Below are 20,996 nucleotides of genomic sequence, written 5' to 3'. Positions count from 1 at the left end.
AAAAGGCAAGGACATTCAGACCAATGGGTTGATTATTCTACGAAAGCTTAAAGAGACCATACGAACGCTGCTGCATGATGTCTAAACATCGGATAGCTCCACTTACAGATTTAGTTGCTGGAAGATAGCACTCCTTGGCCTGATGATATAGCGGCTCAATGGCAATCCAAAACCGTGCAAAATACAGCGAAATCTGTACCAAAAGCTTCCAAATGGAAACCATTGGTACTACCAGGAGTGTCGACATGCTACTAAGAATATGGCAGCATACATACCAACCCTGCAGTCTGTTGAAGAAGAGAGATGAGATATGTCCTTCCGCAGCAAGAATCATGTCAGTATGAACGAATTGAAATCTGCCTTCTGAATATGCCATCCATTCGCTAATACTCACATGATTCTTGCTGCGGAAAAACGCATCTCCTCTCTCTTCCTTTACAGTAAAGTTCAAAAATTCTAACGATGAATAAAACACAAAGCTTTAATACAGACGCACTGTATGGAGTGTATAGTACCTAATCAGAATGAGGTATGAAAAGCAGTGAGCCGACTGAAAAACAACAAGGCAGCAGGACACGATGGTTTGCCAACTGAACTGTTTAATACCGGTGGCATCATACTGGTTAGGTTTATACATCAGTTCTTGCTTCTCCAAGGGAAAGTAAAAGCTTTTGGTCGTTTGTGAAAAGAGTAAAAGGCAACTCATCGGCTATCCCGACTCTGATTAAAGACGATCATATATTCACTGACCCAGTTGAGAAGACTAACCTGCTGGCTGACATGTTTGCGGGATATTCTTCCCTGCCGGAAAGCAATCAACCACTCCCCGTTATTGAAGAGGTATCTCGTTCCATGCCTTCAATATATTTTCGAACACGTGAAGTCAAATGGGTTCTTGCAGATCTCGACGTAAATAAATCCCCGGGCCCGGGGTGCAAGTGTTCTTCGACGCTCGCTCGTCCTTTACGCAATCTTTTTAACCTTGCTTACCGTGCAGGTGTTTTCCCGGTGCGTTAGAAGATTGCGAACGTGCAACCTATCCCCAAGAAGGGTGAGGCATCTGACCCTGCGAATAACCCACCAATAGCGTTATGCTATGCGCTTTCCAAGGTTATGGAGAGCATGGTCAATTACCACCTTGCGAGATACTTAGAGTCCAATGGTCTTCTTAGCGACCGACAATATGGGTTCCGCAGAAATCGCTCCAAGGGCTACCTGATGGCATTCCTGTCTGAATTCCATTCCAGTTCGGTGAAAGTAAGGTCGTAGCTCTGGATATCTCCAAGGCATTTGATAGGGTCTGGCACGGTGCCCTCCTTTCAAACCTAATGATTAAAGGTATTAGGAAGTAGTATTCAAATTTTAGATCTAAAATTGAGTTGTGACTCAAAGTCCATGCCAAAGACCGTTTCAATATAGTCAGCAGATAAATATAATGTTTTATGTTCACTATCATTATTCTTTCTATATACTTTAAATAATCCGCCTATGGCGCTGAACGTCTGGGTTCGAATCCTGACGAGAATATTAGCAAACATTTCAGAGGTGGTTTTATCCCTCCTTATACTGGCGACATTTGTGAGGTTCTAGAACATGTAAAAACTTCTCGCCAAAGAGATGTCGCACTGCGGCACGCCGTTCGAACTCGGCTATAAAAAGGAGGTTCCTTATCATTGAGCTTTTACTTGAATCGGCCAGCACTCATTGATATGTGAAAAGTTTGCCCCGTTCCTAATGGAATGTTTTTGGACAAATTCGTAAATTACATTATATAACCTTGGTGGCCTTATTGGCCACAGTTTAGCACATCCGCCTATGATGCCGAACGCCTGAGTTCGAATTCTAGCAAGAACATCCGAAAAAAGTTCCCGCTAACCGTTGTGTGGAGTGGACGCGTTTTCATTTCGTTCCTCAAAGAATATTTGACTTTCAGGAGTAGGCTGAAAATGCACTCCAAAGACCCAACAGCTGCGGTGGTGACGATTACTGATTACCGATAACCGATTCAGATTCAGACAGCGACAGTGTCAATGATACAGTCATCGCACTCGAATCGAGAGATGAGGACTGCGGCATGATGGCAGTAGTAGGCGAGTGCCTTGCTCATAAGAAGACCAGGAAAGCAATCCGAAGCACGACGTAGGTGAATGTCGAATATGCACCGGCAACGCAATCGGGCGAAAGTGCAGGATACTGATAGTTGGGAAGAAAATCAGATTTCTCGTAGAGCGTTACACTGCTAAAACGTTCAAAAAGAAAATGAGCTCCCCACTTTCAAATACTCTTGGAAGACCAAGCCAGCCCCCTCCCCCTATAGAGACTCTAGACCGTGTTCTGCGGAGGGAGACCCAGTCGGAACAAGTCCCTGAGTCCTCATGGAGGACCGTGATTTTCAAAAGGACGCCATAGCCATCACGAAAGGTTAAGATGGTCGCTGAGAAAGGTGAGAAGTGGCAAGGAAGCACAACAGAGATGAGATGACTTATGCATCGGTAGGTAGGATTCCACGATATCATCGGCCCTAAGTGAAGTATCTGGAATCGTAAGGGTTTTCGAAGAAGTGCTGAACTCTGAAGGGGGTCCACCCAAGCGGTACATGAGCTGCGAGTATAGAGGGGACATCTTAACGCTGCGCTTTACGCCAGCGGAATGTATTGATACTGCCAAAAAGCTCGTATTCTCATTCCCTGGGGCGCAAAGCTTCACCTTGTGATCTTGACCAGTACCAGGTGGACCCGGTCCTTATAGAGTGGTTAACCATATGCTAAGGAACAGGTGGATAAATGGTGTGTCGCATGACATAAATATAAGGCTTTCTCTTTTATATTTATGCACAAGCCACGCCAAAAGGGGGCATTTTATCGCCTCTTCTATTAGTGACTAACATAAATGAACTATTACGGATGCTGAATGAGGAGGGATTTTTACCCGTCTGCTATGCTAAGACGATGTTTTAATAATTATAAGGGGTAAGGATTCGAACCAGCTATGCAGAAGGGCCAAAAAAAGTAACACATTGTATATGACTGGGCTAGACCCAGGGGTCTCAATGTTAATCCAGAGAAGACTGAAATCTGCCTGTTCACACGCAAGACGAAGGTGGGCCAATTTGACCCATCACGTTTCCTAAATAGAACGATTTCGATATCTCACAAGGTCAAAAACTTAGGAGTTATCTTGGATAGGAAACTGAATTGGAAGTGTCACATTCAAAAGCGCACGGGGAAGGCTCACAGATGTTGGGCACTATGCCCAATGGGGCCTGAATCCGATACTTACATACGCCTCAGTAGTTTGGTGGACTGTTATGGAGAAAAAGTGCAACGTTATGACCATACAACAAGTTCAGAGAACATGTTGTCTTGGCAAAGGCGGAGCGATGAGGACCACGCCCACCAGGCACTGTACACTATTCTAGATATCCCACTCATTGACATATAGATAAAATATGAGGCTCGAAAATGGGGTCTAAATCCCACCATAAGTCATTGTCTATACAGGAGCGTGATTAGGCCAACACTTAATTACGCCTTAGAAGTCTGGTGGACTGCGATGGAGAAAAATTGAAACGTAAGGAGTGGTCTATTAAATACAAGTCACTGATCAATTTTGTACAACAAAATATTGGTATTTGAGGCAGCTATATTCAAATATACAATAGACCGATCTTAACCTTATAGGACACAGATGTCGAAAAGCTAAACATAACTCAGTGTCCCAAATTTCAATGATAATAAATGTGCCATTTATGGCCCAAGACCTGAAATCGGCAGATCGGTATATATTGCAGCTATAACCAAATCGGGGCCGATATAAACCAAACTGAAGAAGGATGTTGAAGGGTCTAACACAACTCACTGTCCCAAATTTCCGCGAAATCGGGCAAAAAATTCGCCTTTTATGGGCCCAGGTCCCTAAATCGAGAGATCGGTCTATATGGAAGCTGTATTCAAATGTGGACCAATCTGGGCCAAATTGAAGAATTAAAGATTGTAGCGTGATTTCAACAGACAGACCGACGTACATGGCTTGATCGTCTTAGATTTTTACATCTATCAAAAATATATACACTTTATAGGGTCGGAAATGGATATTTCGATGTGTTGCAAACGGAATGACAACATTGAATATACCCCCATCCTTCGGTGGTGGGTATAACAACAGGTTCAGAGAACATGGATCAAAGCTTGAGGACAGAGTGGGTCTGGGGGTCTACATTGAGAAGGTCTGAAACCCATAAAAGCTTTATTTTTTATCCGATTTAGCTGAAATTTAAAACAGTGGGTTATTTTCCTGACATCTGACCCAAATATGGTTCAGATCGGACTATATTTAGATATAGCTGCCATATATACCGATCTGCCGATGAAGGGTCTGAAGCCCATAAAAGCTTTATTTTTTATCCGATTTCGCTGAAATTTGAAACAGTGAATAGTTTTAGGCCACCCGCCATCCGACCCAAATATGGTAAAAATAGGACTGTATTTAGATATAGCTGTCATATAGAACGATATGCCGGTTAAGGGTCTGGAGCTCATAAAAACTTTATTTATTACCCGATTTTGTAGAAATTTGGAATACAAAATTCAACAGTGATTTGTATTTATAAGACCACTCAATGTCCGTGCCGAATTTGGGTGCATAAGTTATCCAATTTTCATCCGATTGTGACGAAAGGAGGTTTACATATATACCCGAGGTGGTGGGTTCCCAAGATTCGGCCCGGCCGAACTAAGCACGCTTTTACTTGTTCTGTATTCAATATGTAATCTTGATTAAGATTTATCTTAGGTTTTACTTAAAACGTAATCCCTGTCCCTCACGAATAAATATTTACATTGTAATTTTACATCATTAACTCATACTTACTCTTTCTAGACTTTCCAAATATTAATTGACGTTCATGTTCTTCCAAGTGCTCTATTATATTATCTTCATCAATCTGTAACGAAATAAGACAAAAAGCATACAAAAACAAAGTCAAAACATATGTTTTTACGTATATTTACAATATGATTTTTTTTTTCATAATTCGTAAACAAAATTAAAAAGCTTTTTCTTTGTACTAACACAACCTAAGTCCAACATTTAAACGCTAAGATTAAGACGTATCATAAAAATACTTTACATTAAAGAAAAAGAGCGGCAAAGACAGTCACAGAGTATGTGTAGTAACACTTTCACTTTGCACATTTCCATATCGAAAAGCACATTCATTCACCCACCCATACATTCATTTAGTCATCCAACCATCTAACCCCACTGCTCGTAAGCAGAAATCTTTGGAAAAAAAACGCTTACAACGTAAAAAAACTTAAGCATTAACACTTGAGCTCATTAAATTGTAAAGGCGGTGGTGGTGGAATCAATGCTTTTTTTTAGCCATGAAAGTGAAGGTTGGATAAAGATAAGCTTTTTTCTAGATTTTGAGCCCATGGAAGGGGAAAAATGATTGATGCTACTTTACGTACTACTATCTCACAAGCTTTCCAGTCTTTCAAGCTTGTCCGCTTTACAATTCCCTGGGATATCTCTGTGGCTCGGCACCCAGAACAAGTGAATTTTGAACTGTTCAGCCATCAGCCATGGTTGAGAGATCTGCGATAGTCGAAAGCGGTTTTTGTGTTCAGAAATACGTTCTTCAGGCATTTAATTGCAAGGTTCTCCGCTTGATACATACTGCAGTGGTCGGGTAACCTTTTCGATATGATCAGTTCTAGACCTTTAGAGTACACCCCAAAGCCCACATGGTCGTTTAGTTTGGAACCATCCGTATAGAAATCTATGTAACTTCTGTTTTCAGGGATATCTTAGTTCCAATCGGCTCTATCAAAAATAGTGGTACAGTGCTTTTTATCAAAAAGCGGCTCATGTAGGGTATAATCCACACTGCCTGGAACATCGGTTATTGTATCAAGGATAACACAGTGTCCGTAGTCGCCATATGACCAAAAAGAAAGCTCCCTTAACGTCAAGGCGTTGGTCGCCGCAATTTGTCTAGCCACAAAGTCCAGAGGCATAAGATGTTGCATTAAATTCAGTAAATCAAATGTTGTCGTCCTCAGTGCGGCTGTGATGCACAAACAAGCCATCCTTTGGTTCCGTTTTAGTATTGAGCAGTAGGTGGACTTTCGAAGCGCCATCCGCCATCCGCCAGACCACAACACCATATAGCACTATAGGTCTGACAACTGCAGTATATACCCAATGTATGACGGGCGGTCTAAACTCCCAAGTTTTGCCAATTACTCTCTTGCAGGTGTATAGGACAAGAATTGCCTTTCTTGCTCTTTCCAAAATGTTGGATTTGAAGTTAAATTTCCTGTCCAGCAAAACACCAAAGTATTTTGCGCTTTCTGGAAATGGAACATTCACTCCACCCAAGGAAACATAAATTTTGAGGCGCTAAATCGATAATTTCGCACATAGTGCAACTTCACTAATCAGGCCAAATCAGGTCATATTTGGAAATAGCTGCCATATTAACAGTTATTCCGATTTAAATTCATGGTCCCATAATCATAGTCTTGCAATTTGCGATGAAATTTGGCACGGATAAGATTTTTATACCCACCACCGTAGAATAGGGGGTATATTCATTTAGTCATTCCGTTTGCAACACATCGAAATATCAATTTTCGATCCTACAAAGTATATATATTTCGGATCGTCTTAAAATTCTAAGACGATTTAACGATGTCGGTGTGTCTGTCCGTCCTGCCGCCTATCTGTCTGTCCGTCCGTCTGTTGTAATCACTCTACAGCCAGCAAAAATTGAGATATTGAGCTGAAATTTGGCACAGGTACGTATTTTTGATGCACGCTGGTTAAGTTCTTGAACGGGCCAAATCGGACCATACTTGGATATAGCTGCTATATAGACCGATCTGCCGATAAAGGGTCTATCGCCCATAAATGCTTTTTTTATCCTATTTCTATGAAATATCTATCCTATGAAATTTGAAACACTGAGTAGTTTAAGGCTTCCCGACATCTGACCCAAATATGGTTCAGATCGGACAATATTAAGACATAGCTGCCATATAGACCGATCAGCTGATAAAGGGACTTAAGCCCATAAAAGCTTTATTAGTTAACCGATTTCGCAGAAATTTTAAAAAGTGGATTACTTTAAGACTCCCGACATATGAACTAAATATGGTTCAGATAGGACTATATTTAGATATAGCTGCCATATAGACCGATCAGCTGATAAAGGGTCTTAAGCCCATAAAAGCTTTATTAGTTAACCGATTTCGATGAAATTTGAAAAAGTGGGTAACTTTAACCCTCCCGTAATATGACGTAAATATAGTTCAGATCGGACTATATTTAGAGATAGATGCCATATAGACCGATCTCCCGATAAAGGGTCTGAAGCCCATAAAAGTTTCACTTTTTATCCGATATCGCAAAAATGTGAGTGAGTTCATTTAAAGCCTCCCGACGTCCGCCCTAAATACGTTTCAGGTCGAACTATATTTAGATATAGCTGCCATCTAGACCGATCCGCCGTTTAAGGGTCTGGAACCTATAAAAGCTGTATTTATTACCCAATTTCCCAAACTTCTCACATGATGTGGTAATCGTCGAGCAAGCCGTTGTACAAAATTTTGGGAAGATTGGTCAATAAATGCGCTTGCAATGACTCTAGGAGTGAAAATCGGACTAAATATATATATGAGAGCAATATCTAAATCTGAACCGATTTCTATGAAATTCACCAGTAATGTCGAGAGTCATAAGAAAATCATTCCTGCCAAATTTCGATCGGATGAAAATTGCTATCTGTAGTTTGTACACAAATTGACATGGACAGACATACAGACGGACATAGCTAAATCGAATCAGAAAGTGATTCCGAGTCGATCGGTATACTTATCAATGCGTCTATTTCTCTTCCTTTTGGGTGTCACAAACAAATGCACTAAGTTATAATACCCTGTACCACAGCAGTGGTATAGGATATAAAAATGGAATGATTATTATATCCAGAGATGGCCTGTCAGAAACAGTGACGTATATGACATACATTTCCGACGTATATTACATACGTCGAAAACGTCGTAAACCTAGCCAAAAAACTAGGTTTCTGACAGAAAAAAAATTCGAACGGAAATATGTCGAATTTTTGATCTGATTAACTAAAAATTTTGGCATAAGTAATTTTTTCCTCCTGGAGACGAACAATATTGAAATTGGAAAAAATCGGTTCAGATTTAGAAAAAGCTACCGTAGGTTTACACGATTTTTACCAATATTGTTATAAAATGAATGACATCTGAGGTAGTGTCAAGTGAAATGGTAGATGGCGTGTTAAGTATGCTAATGTGAGGTAATGTCAAGTGAAATGGAAGATGGCGTGTTAAGTATTTTATTGAATAAGTAATGTTATTTTTAAGTATTGTTATTGAATAACATAATTAACACTCCATGTACCATTTCACTTGACACTTCCTCAGATGTCATGCATTTTTAACATATGTCGTTTACAACAGCTTTCAAAAAGCAAATTAAAACGGGAGAAGCAAATAATTTTGCAAAAGGATACAAAATAATTGCAATTTCTAAATATAATTGATGAAAACTAATAATTTATTGATTTTTTGCTTCACAAAAAATCCTTAAACGTTACTTTATAAATTGACTTGAAATTTGCGTATATTTCCAATTTATTGTGTGAAAAATGTAAATGCAAAAATTAAAAAAAAAACTTAATATTTCTTTTATTGCGAAATTTTTTTACATATAAACTCTTCTATATACAACAAATAAGTGACAATAATATTTGTTAAAAATCAAACTTTTGGACTGAGTTATTAAGGTTTATGACGTTTGCGACTTTTTCTACGTTTTATACAAGTATACGACGTTTTCGACTTTTACAACTTTTTGACAGTCGGAAACCTAAAAAATCGTCTTACGGACCATCTCTGATTATATCCTTGTTTAATTTGGTTCAGATCGGTCCAGATTTGGGTATAGCTGCCATATAGACCGATCTCTCGATTTAAGATCTTGCGCCCATTAAAAAGCGCATTTATTGTCCGAGTTTACCAAAATTTAGGACAGTGAGTTGTGTTAGGTCCCTTTACATCCTTCTTCAATTTGGCCCAGATCGGTCCCGATTTGGATATAGCTGCCATATAGACCGATCTCTCGATTTAAGGTTTTATGCCCATATAATTCACATTTATTGTCCAATGTCGCCGAAATTTGGGACAGTGGGTGACGTTAAGCCCCTCGACATACTTCTGCAATATGGCACAGATCGGTCCAGATTTGCATATAGCTGCAATATAGACCGATCTCTCGATTTAAAGTTTTAGACCAATAAAAGGCGCATTTATTGTCCGATGTCGCCGAAATTTGGAACAGTGAGTTGTGTTAGGCTCTTCGACATTTTTCTGAAAGTTGGCCTAAATCGGTCCGGATTTGGATATAGCTGCCATGTAGACCGATCTCTCGATTTAAGGTTTTGGGCCAATAAAAGGCGCATTTATTGTCCGATGTCGCCGAAATTTGGGACAGTGAGTTGTGTTAGGCTCTTCGACATTTTTCTGAATGTTGGCCTAAATCGGTGAAGATTTGGATAAAGCTGCCATATAGACCGATATCTCGAATTAAAGTCTTGGCTCCACAAAAGACGCACTTATAATCCGATTTCACTAAAATTTGACACAGTGACTTATGCTAGGCTTTTTGACATCCGTGTATTTCGATATAGCTGGTATGGGACATAAGGTATGCATTTTTCACCGGATTGGGACGAAAGGGGGCTTACATATATACCCGAGGTGGTGGGTATCCAAAGTTCGGCCTGGCCGAACTTAACGCCTTTTTACTTGTTTTGTTTACTTTTTTTTTTTGAAAATTCGCCGCCGCAAAATTTTTAATTCGATTTTTTCAAGTTTATTAACAGTTTTGGTCCGTAAAGAAACTGTTGACCCTCAACATAGGCAAATAATAAATTTACTTCTTTCTCACACACATTCAATTGGCCAATGCTACAGATAAAATGCTCTATCTTTCCCGTTGTTCCCTTGCTCACATCTGCGTTCTTTGCAAAAACTTATAGTCATGTTTAAAAATTGCAACGAAGCAGAAAGTTTACATTAAAAGTCTTATGGTCTGTTGTTGTCGATAGAATTAGTTCCACTTCTACATCCCCATCAACATCACGTTTTCATAAATAGCCACTTTATTAGCACGAGACGTTCTTGAATAAACACTGTTGAAGAAAATAATAAGTACGCTTTGTCAAATGTTAAGACAAACAAAACAAGTAAAAAGGTATTAAGTTCGGCGGGGCCGAACTTTGGATACCCACCACCTCCACCCTTGGATAACTTATGCACCCAAATTCGGCACGGACATTGAGTGGTCTAATAAATATATGTCACTGTTGAATTTTGTATTTCAAATTTCAACAAAATCGGGTAATAAATAAAGCTTTTATGAGCTTAAGACCCTTAACCGGCATATCGGTCTATATGACAGCTATATATAAATACAGTCCGATTTTTACCATATTTTGCTCGGATGGCGAGTGACCTTAAACTAGTCACTGATTAAAATTTCAGCGAAATCGGATGAAAAATAAAGCTTTTATGGGCGTCAGACCCACAATCGGGAAGATTGGTCTATATGACAGCTATATATAAATATAGTCCGATCTGAACCATATTTGGGTCAGATGTCGGAAAGCCTAAAATTACTCACTGTTTCAAATTTTAGCGAAATCGGGTAATAAATAAAGCTTTTATGGGCTTCAGACCCATAATCGGGAAAATCGATCTATATGGCAGCTATATCTAAATATAGTCCGATCCAAACCATATTTGGGTCGGATGTCGGGAGGCCTTAAACTACTCACTGTTTCAAATTTCAGCGAAATCGGGTAATAAATAAAGCTTTTACGGGCTTCAGACCCTTTATCGTCAGATCGGTCTATATGACAGCTATATCTAAATATAGTCCGATCTACACCATATTTGGGTCGGATATCGGGAGGCCTTAAACTACTCACTGTTTCAAATTTCAGGGAAATCGATTCAAAAATAAAACTTTTATTGGCTTCAGACCCATAATCGGGAAAATCGATCTATATGGCAGCTATATCTAAATAAAGTCCGATAGTCCTAAAATTACTCACTGTTTCAAATTTCAGTGAAATCGGGTAATAAATAAAGTTTTTATGGGCCAGCTATATCTAAATATAGTCCGATCTACACTATATTTGGGACCTATAGTGAGAGACCTAAAACTACTCACTGTTTTAAATTTCAGCGATAAAGGCTTCAGACCCTTTATCGGGAGATCGGTCTATATGGCAGTTATATCTAAATATAGTCTGATCTGACCCATATTTGGGTCAGATGTGGGGAGGCCTAAAGCTACTCACTGTTTAAAATTTCAGCAAAATCGGATGAAAATAAAGTATTTATGGGCATTAGACCCTTTATCGAAAAATCGGTCTATATAGCAGCTATATCCAAATATGGTCCGATTTGGCCTGTTGAAGAACTTTACCAGCATGCATCAAAAAGACGTATCTGTATCAAATTTCAGCTCAATATCTCAATTTTTGAAGGCTGTTGAGTGATTACAACAGACGGACGGACAGACAGAAAGATGAACAGACGGACAGATACACGGCCATCGTTAAATCGTCTCAGAATTTTACGACGATCCGAAATATATATACTTTGTAGGGTCGGAAATTGATATTTCGATGGGTTGCAAACGGAATGACTAAATGAATATACCCCCTATCCTACGGTGGTGGGTATAAAAAAAGCGTTGGATTATTTTAAACGAGGTTTCACACAAGGAGACTGCCTAACGCTTGACATCCTGGTTAAGAAAGTTATACCAAAACCAGTAAGGAAGGGCAAAAGTCAGGCGATGGCGACTGTATAATACTCTGCACCTACCCTATATGTACAATATGGAAACTATATCCAATTCTGAACCAATTTCGATGGACCTCGGCGGATATTTTCAGATGGGTTTTTAAACAACCCCTATCAGATTTTGAACAAATATGTTCAAACTGAAATTACTACGGTCGACTAATGACAACATTATTGCAAATTACCCAAAACCTGACGAACATATATATGGGAGCTATATCTAAATCTGAATCGATTTCGAACAAACTTCTCAGAAGTCGTCGAGGAAAGCGTTGTGCAAAGTTTTGGCAAGATTGGTCAATTAATGCGCTTGCAGTGTCCCTAGAAGTGAAAATCGGGCGATATACAATACATATATGGCAGCTATATCTAAATCTGGGCCGATTTCTATGAATTTTACCAGTAATCATAAGAAAATCCCTCCTGCCAAATTACAAGAGAATCGGTTAACAAATGAACACTTCATTGCAATATTTCTCAAAATCGGACGAACATATATATGGGAGCTATATCTAAATCTGAACCGATTTCAACCAAACTTCTCAAATATTGTGGTAGTGGTTGAGGATAGCGTTGTGCAAAATTTTGGGTAAGATTGGTCGATAAATGCGCATGCAGTGGCTCTAGGAGTGAAAATCGGGCGATATATATATGAGAGCTATGTTTTAATCTGAACCGATTTCCATGAAATTCTCTAGTAATGTCCAGAGTCAAGAGAAAATCCTTCCTGCCAAATTTTGAGAGAAACGGTTAACAAATGACTATTTTTTAATGACAATATTTTATTGCATTATTACTGCGAATCGGACGAATATATACACGGGAGCTATATCCAAATCTGAACCGATTTTTCCCAATTTCTATAGGCTTCGTCTCTAGGCCGAAAAACATGTCTGTACCAAATTTGAAAATTGCGATCTGTACTTTGTAGACAAATTAACATGGTCAGACGGACGGACAGACGGACGGACAGACGGACGGACGGACAGACAGACGGACGGACAAACAGACAGACGGACATAGCTAAATCGAATCAGAAAGTATTTCCGAGTCGATCGGTATACTAGTCAATGGGTCTATCTCTCTTCCTTCTGGGTATTACAAACAAATGCACTAAGTTATAATACCCTGTACCACAGTAGTGGTGTCGGGCATAAAAAAACAACATTGTGGAACGATTAAATTGTACATTCACAGCACCCATTGGAAAAACTGCTAAAGATTGTGTCAATTGTGGCAGAAACGTAGTTAGAAAAATGTTATAAGATCCAACGTTCTGGACACCAACTAAATCCAAGCCCCTATTATAGGATGAGCCCAAAATGAAACTCTGGAAAAAAACTAAAACTTCTCTTCTTATACAGTAGATTTATTTCTGTTCTTATCATAATGCATGACAGTGTATCGCTATGTTATTGTGCGTTCATTGAAGTTTGATGCATGGTTTTACATTTTTTGCTCCCACCACAAGGGCATTGAAGGTAGGACATAAATGTAACAAAGTAAAGATATTTTACTTTGAGATACTTGAAGTAGCAACAAAAACAAAAACAACAAAGCCACAAAACGCTTAATACCAGAAGTAAAAAACAAAACACAATGTAAATGAAAACGCATTTTAAGAAAAAAAAATCCACTTTGAAATGATTTGTGTTCGCTTAGCTTGTTTGAGTTTTCCAGATGGCCATTTGGTTTGTAGTTTGCATATGGCCACATGAGCCAGATGTAAGAAAACGCTTTGAACTCTAGACACGGGAAATAAAATCATCATGCAGTAATGATAGCGGGAGCATTAGATTACCGTGAAAATTATTCACGAGCTTCAAGCAAAAATGGAATAACTTAATTTTATATTCAAATACATGTTGCTGACCATCATGAATGCGGGTCATTCTATGTCAGATTTAGGTACTCATACATAAGTTCATATAGGTACATAATATTCATTTTGCAAAGCATTTGCAATTAATGCTTATTTTTATACCCTCCACCATAGGATGGGGGTACACTAATTTCGTCATTCTGTTTGTTACTACTCGAAATATTCGTCTGATCGATCTAGCCATGTCCGTCCGTCTGTCCGTCGGTCTGTCGAAAGCACGCTAACTTCCGAAGGAATAAAGCTAGCCGCTTGAAATTTTGCAGAAATACTTACTATTAGTGTAGGTCGGTTGGTATTGTTAATGGGCCATATCGGTCCATGTGTTAATATAGCTGCCATATAAACCGATCTTGGGTCTTGACTTCTTAAGCCTTTAGAGTGCGCAATTCTTATCCGATTGGAATGAAATTTCGCACGAAGTGTTTTGTTATGATATCCAACAACTGTGCCAAGTATGTTTCAAATCGGTTCATAACCTGATATAGCTGCCATATATACCGATCTTGGGTCTTGACTTCTTGAGCCTCTAGAGTGCGCAATTCTTATCCGATTTGAATGAATTTTTGCACGAAGTATTTTGTTATGATATACAACAACTGTGCCAAGTATGGTTCAAATCGTCCATAACCGAAAAAAGCTGTCATATAAACAGATCTTGGCTCTTAACTTCTTGAGCCTCTAGTGTGCGCAATTCTTATCCGATTGGAATGAAATTTCGCACGACGTGTTTTGTTATGGCAAGTATGGTTCAAATCGGTTCATAACCTGATATAGCTGTCATATTAACCGATCTGGCATCTTGACTTGAGCCTTGAGCCAATTATTATCCGATTCGCCTGAAATTTTGTACGACGGATCCTCTCTTGACCATCAACATACGTGCTTATTATGGTCTGAATCGGTCTATAGCCTGATACAGCTCCCATATAAATCGATCTCTCTATTTTACTTCTTAAGCCCCCAAAGGGCGCTAATCTTATTCGAATTGGCTGACATTTTACACAGGTCTCCAACATATAATTTAGTTGTGGTCCAAACCGGACCATATCTTGATATCGCTCTAATAGCAGAGCAAATCTTTTCTTGCATCCTTTTTTGCCTAAGAAGAGATGCCGGGAAAAGAACTCGACAAATGCGATCCATGGTTTAGGGTATATAAGATTCGGCCCGGCCGAACTCTTTTTTGTTTTTTTTGTTGTTTTTTTTTTTTTTTTTTTCTTTTATCCTTTGTTTGCCTAAAAACAGATACCGGGAAAAGAACTTGACAAATGCGATCCGGGGCGGAGGGTATATAAGATTAGGCCCGGCCGAACTTAGCTCGTTTTTACTTGTTTTACGTTCACGCCTTGATTTTAACCCAGGCGTTCGGCATCATAGTCGGACATTCTAATCTCTGCGTCACAGTGGCCTCCATTTTCCTCTGCAAATTTGCCCATAAACATTTCATTTAGAAACAGGAACAAACCTTGCCCTTGTTCTCCATTGTCCTCTAGCGAAACCAATACTCCCTCTTCCTGCCCCACACGATGACAGCCGAGAAAGTGTGTCTCCAAACAAATAGTTCAATGTATCGTCGGTCGAAACAGTCCACTCTCCGTCTGGCCTCTGCAAATTACCCGCAAAGAGGTGTCTTTTGCCATCAATTTCCTTAACTTCTAGGTTTCCATGGCAGTCGACAATTGTTCTATCAATCTTAGAAAATCCTTCCTTGTGGATCTTCTAAATTCCTTCTTGTAGACCCTCATAGTCCTTCCTTCTTGTAGACCCTCATTGTCCCTATAGACCGCCCATAACTCTTTGTCGCCACTTCTACTGGCCGCATTGAACGCCCTTCTGGCATAGATTCGGAGTAACCTAAGTCCTTATTCCACCTTTTTCTGGGTTTCCTGGCCGAACAAGTCCGCTCTGTATGCAGATGTCATCCCCTTCTCCATGGTCTGTATCAAGTACTCAAAATCCTCCACACTTGAAATCCCACGCGAAGCGTAACGAAAACTACGGCCAATTGATACATTAAACTTCTCCCATTTCGTCTGTCTTGGGTTTCTAAATGCTTCAAAATTCTGTTGCCCAAACTCTTGTAACTCGAATTGTATATATTTATGATCCGAGAAGTTTACTTTCTTTTGCAGTAGTCATCCAACGACTGTGTATGCCAGAATGTTGTATATTGTGAGCTCCTAAACCTCTTTTCTGTTCGTAATCTAAAAGGTGGTATTCGCCCTTCTTTTATAAATAAATAACCCATTCTCTAAGATTAACTCCAGAACACTTTCCCCATGAGGTTGGTGTCCGTTCTACCCCAGAGATCATGATGGTCTTTGGCGTCATAGGCCAAAATCAGATCGTAATTTTTCTCCTTGCAGTAGCGCACAAGGTTTCCCACCCTTTAGGGGGTGGCAGCATCCTATCATCGTGCGGAAAGTACGCAGAGGAGATGAATCCATGCGACAAGGACATAACGGTCTGGCCTCTACTATAGATGTGATTAAGAATAAAACGGGTCAGATTCAGATAGATTGAAACACCTTCGAACGCACGGGGCTATCAAAAACGGCTTTGTAGTCAACGAAAAGATGATAAGTGTTGATCTGATTTCCTTGGGTCTTTTCCAGGATTTGGCGTAGTATGAATATCGGTTCCAGATAGGATTTTCAAAGTCACATCTATAAGGTTCGATTAGTTAGTTGATTTTAGTTTTTAATCTTTCGCTGATGCATACACCTCATCAGTAACCTATCGGCTCCTCCTGCCTTGTTGGGCTTTAGCCAAATAATAAAAGGCGTTGTACATTCATCAATATAGATTGGTTCTGTGCTATCCTCGTCGCCGTCAATATCGGAAGCCACCAGCTGTGGGAAATATTTTTTCCATAACTTGTGTCACTAGATTGATTTCTTTGTTTCTGCAGAAGGATATGCCTGTACTAAAGCCATAGCTTTAATGCCAATGCTTTGGTAGAGTTTCCGGACCTTATTCTAACACTTGAACTTTTCAATTCATTCTGACGCTTTAACGGTTGATTCCTACGGTATAAAAGATTCCATTCCCGAATTCAGTAGCATTTCATCACTGCTGGTCGCACCATGTGTTTCTTTATTGTGGCCTTTGGTAGCCAAGTGCCGATATCGGGCCATTTTTCATGTATGAGTCCATGTTCCAAGGCATGCGAGAGATTGGATTAAGTTTGGTCGCGCGGAAGTCGTGCTAAACTTCGATAGGATATGTGCACCAAAGAAGTTTTTTCAAGAAATTGGCGGCTTCATCCAAATAAAATCGGATATAGAGCAAAACGGACAAGGACTAGATCAAAACTCACCCACTATCTAAAATATCTTCAATATCGGATAAAAATGCGATGTTTATGGGTTAAGATTCCCTAAATCTGGAGGAGATCGATCAATACGGCCGGTGTGAATATCGAAGTGCTTAATGCAACTGAATTTTGGTGAAATCTGTTAATAAATTGGACTGGTGTGCGCCAAAGTTATATAATCGTCAGATCGGTCTATACAGCTTCTATAGCCAAATATGGTCCGATTTGGCCAGTTTACAGTTTATAGCTCCCATATAAACCGATCCCACTATTTGATTTCTTGGGCCCCTGGAAGCTGCAATTTTTGTCCGATTTGGCTATAATGTTGCATGTAGTCTTCTATTATGAATTCTAACAACTGTGCGATGTACGGTCCAAATCGGTCTATAACCGCCCATATAAACCGATCTTCTGATTTGACTTCGTGAGCCTTTACAAGCTGCAAATCTTGTCCGATTTGGCTGAAATTTTGAGTGTGGTGTTCCGTTATGTTCCAACAACTGCACGGTCTAAATCGGGCCTGGGCTGCCGGTGCATACTTCTCTGTCTCGTACTTTGTGCCCCGGATTTCACTCTCGGTCTTGTTGTGAGCTAAGCAAAGCCCACGCTCACTTCTGTCATCATCTCGCTGTACACATTTCTTCATGCGGCTGCGATGACTGTTTCATGGACATTGTTGCTGTCTGCATCCGGATCGGAAACACCACTTTTAGGTTAGGTTAGGTAAGGTTGAAAAGAGGGTGCAGATATTAATCCGCCCCATGCCTTTATGGACATACACCTAAGCCAGTAATCGGCTTGTTGTGCGCTCTAAAAACTATAAAGTAACCTCTAAAAAGAAAATTCTAAGTTAGGAATTCCGTGCTACTTACAAAATCCTTAATTGTTTTCTATACCACTACCCTAAGTTGATTCATGTCTGATATTGTGTCTCCACCTAAGTACTGGTATCTGTTTGACGCAAAAGCCGGGCAATGACAAAGGAAATGCTCCAACGTGTCATAATCATCCCCGCATGCCTGACATATGCTATCACTTGCTGCACCGATTTTACATAAGTGAGCTCGTAGTCCTATGTATCCCGTTATGATACCAATAACTATACTGACCTCCTTCTTGCTTGCTTTCAGTATTAGCCTCGTCTTCACACGATCTGGATCCCCCATAGGATTTTCGCCGTCCTACCGACCGTTTCGCTGTTCCACAATGGTGCATGCGCAAACGTCGCCCACTCCTTAACTCGGACTGCGTCGATGTTCACACTCGACATCCTCACGTTAGCACCACATCACTTCACGAATTCCGTGATCGCCCGGATCTCCGCCTGCAGGACCGCATTATGGTCAGGCAGTCTAAAACAGATCTCAGTCACTGGGTTCTCAATGTAAACCCTCAGGCCCACTCAGTCCTGGCAGCAGTCCCTCGCACTCGACTTCAAGGTTCATCTCAGGTATCCGATCGGAAACCTCTTCCCTTCCTTCCTATCGTCGCCTCGATTATACCGCGATGGTATGAGCTGCTCCCATCCTCAATCCATTCTCCCATGGCCTTAAGTCTCACAGCCGCAGTGGCTGCCTCACACTTAATCTGTATGTCACTTAACACCACCTTTACTCTTCTTCATTTATTAGTGACCTTACCGTTCTTGTTGTTATTGCCCTTATGGCAATTTTACTGTCGGTTAAGATGTTCACACTCGACGTCCTCACGTTAGCACCACACACCTTCACGCATTCCGTAATCGCCCGGATCTCCGCCTGTTGGACCGTATTATGGTCAGGCGGTCTAAAACAGATCTCAGTCCCTGGGTTCTCAATGTAAACTCCCAGGCCCACTCTGTCCTCTAGTTTCGATCCATCCGTGTAACATGATCTTCCTGAATGCAATACTAGAGTTCCGTCAGTCCAAGACTGTGCCGATGGCAGCAGTGTCTCGCACTCGATTTCAAGGTTCATCTCAGGCATCCAATCGGAAACCTCTTCCCTTCCTTCTAGGTTTCCCATCGTCGCCTCGATTATACCGCGATGGTATGAGCTGCTCCCATCCTCAATCCATTCTCCCATGGCCTTAAGTCTCATAGCCGCAGTGGCTGTCTCACACTTAATCTGTATGTCACTTAACACCACCTTTACTCTTTCTCATTTATTAGTCTGAAGACGGGTTGTTCACTAGAAGCATTACTCTCGATTACAGGTGCCAAGGCACCCATACCTAGAAAAGGGGCAGACAACATGCTACGGTCTGATGCCACCACCGCACCTGTTGGGTCTTTGGAGTTAATTTTGAGGCTACTCCTGATAGGTTTTAAAATTTCGTAACGGGTACCTATTCCGAAATATGGATTTTTTTCTGCGAGGAGCGAAACACGTCGGCTCCACTCACGGCTACTCTATGTAAGGTAGTCCCTTATATTGAGCGAAAATTTGAATCGGACTCAGGCAGTGATGGTAACACTCACACATTTCATCATATTTGTTATATATTGTATTTATAGTGCGTAAGTAGAACTATGTGAGTGTCGTGCCTTCCTATTGCTATAGCGGCTACGTAGGTATACCGAAGAGAGGACATTTTCAAGAACTGGATCTTAGTTCGTCATACCCAGCTCATAACAAGGGAACCTGAGTTCCTTTAAATTTATTAACGCTCATTAAATTAACCAACGTTGATACACTTAGGGTCATAGGTGGCAGTTTGTTTCGGAACTGTGGGATTATCTAGAATAAGAAGACTATGGAACATCCGCTGTGTGTGTTCCACGCTAGGAATTACATTTTGTATTCCATATAGAATGTGTTGTGGTCATAAATCTCAGATTACTCATCTTACAAACTATTTCAATGTTAATGAAAATGTATCGAGGACCACATTCTTTTGATTATTTCCACATAGTTTTCCACAAGTAAATGATATTGCATGCTCTTAACCTGCGCCAATAGCACTTACGCTGTGTGGGTAAGAAACATTGAAAATATTTGGTTAATTTCTTCTTTTAATTTTTTTAATGGCATTATTATGAAATGGTCTTTCGCGTCAATAAACACATATGCTTTTAATTTCAATTGATATTACGTGTGCAAACGTTTTACACAATTAGAGGAAGATGCTCTAAGCTGTTTGGCATTTGTTTTACTTTGTATAAAAAAGATTGCACCATTCTGAACATTTAAAATGTGTTTATTAGAATCTAATAATAGATTAAGTACCAAGAAATTTATATTGGATAATGATAATAAATAAAAAGAGCATTTTAATGTTAAACAAAAATTCACTTTTCCTTACGTTATTTGCCTCCCAAAGAGAAGAGATTGGAGCTAATTTGATCATAAAAATGACTATCGCACACACACTCGGGTGGATCACAGACAAACACCCTTTCGTGCGTAAATCGCAATTCCATTACAAAACAATCTATTTAAATGCTGCAATAGTTCCGGTGCGTATTGCATGCCCTCCAACAGGGAAGTTATGGCCCCATAAGGCCCCAAATGGGGCAAATTTATGTGTGGATAATTTCTTAAGCAAATCGGTGGATGGATAATGAAGCTACCATACTAGAAGTAAAATACAACTAGAGAATCGGATCTTTAAGGTGAAGTAAGGAGACATAGAAACGGGGAGCGAAAGAGGTTAGTATCGGCAATTCGAGGGATCGGTTTCTATGGCAGCTATATGAGGTTATAAGTTGCCTACAGTGGAACCTGTCTCCTTCGGAGGAGAGAATACTCCATTTACAGAAAACGCAAAATACCTGGCTAGGTCATTTTGTCAGATTGGGTGAAGAAGCTCCACCAAAGAAGTCGTTTGAAGGCAGGGCAAAAGCCCGATGGAAAAATCAAGTGGTGGGGACACCTCGAAACTTGGTGTCGGAGATTTTAGAATA

At 40.1% G+C, this 20,996-nt stretch overlaps 1 protein-coding gene across 5 annotated transcripts in view; it reads right to left on the bottom strand.

The window, feature by feature from the left end:
* Positions 1 to 20,996, bottom strand: part of LOC106087759 (uncharacterized) — a 127,194-nt gene that overhangs the window by 49,934 nt on the left and 56,264 nt on the right. For all 5 annotated transcript variants that reach the window (XM_059369140.1, XM_059369141.1, XM_059369142.1 and 2 more), the window contains exon 3: positions 4,870 to 4,942. In XM_059369140.1, the coding sequence (XP_059225123.1) occupies positions 4,870 to 4,942 (73 nt within the window). The remainder of the gene's footprint in view (positions 1 to 4,869; positions 4,943 to 20,996) is intronic.

The sequence above is a fragment of the Stomoxys calcitrans genome, chromosome 5 (genome assembly GCF_963082655.1).
Source record: "Stomoxys calcitrans chromosome 5, idStoCalc2.1, whole genome shotgun sequence".
In the NCBI taxonomy this organism is placed as follows: Eukaryota; Metazoa; Arthropoda; class Insecta; order Diptera; family Muscidae; genus Stomoxys; species Stomoxys calcitrans.
This window is presented reverse-complemented; position numbering and strand designations above follow the sequence as displayed.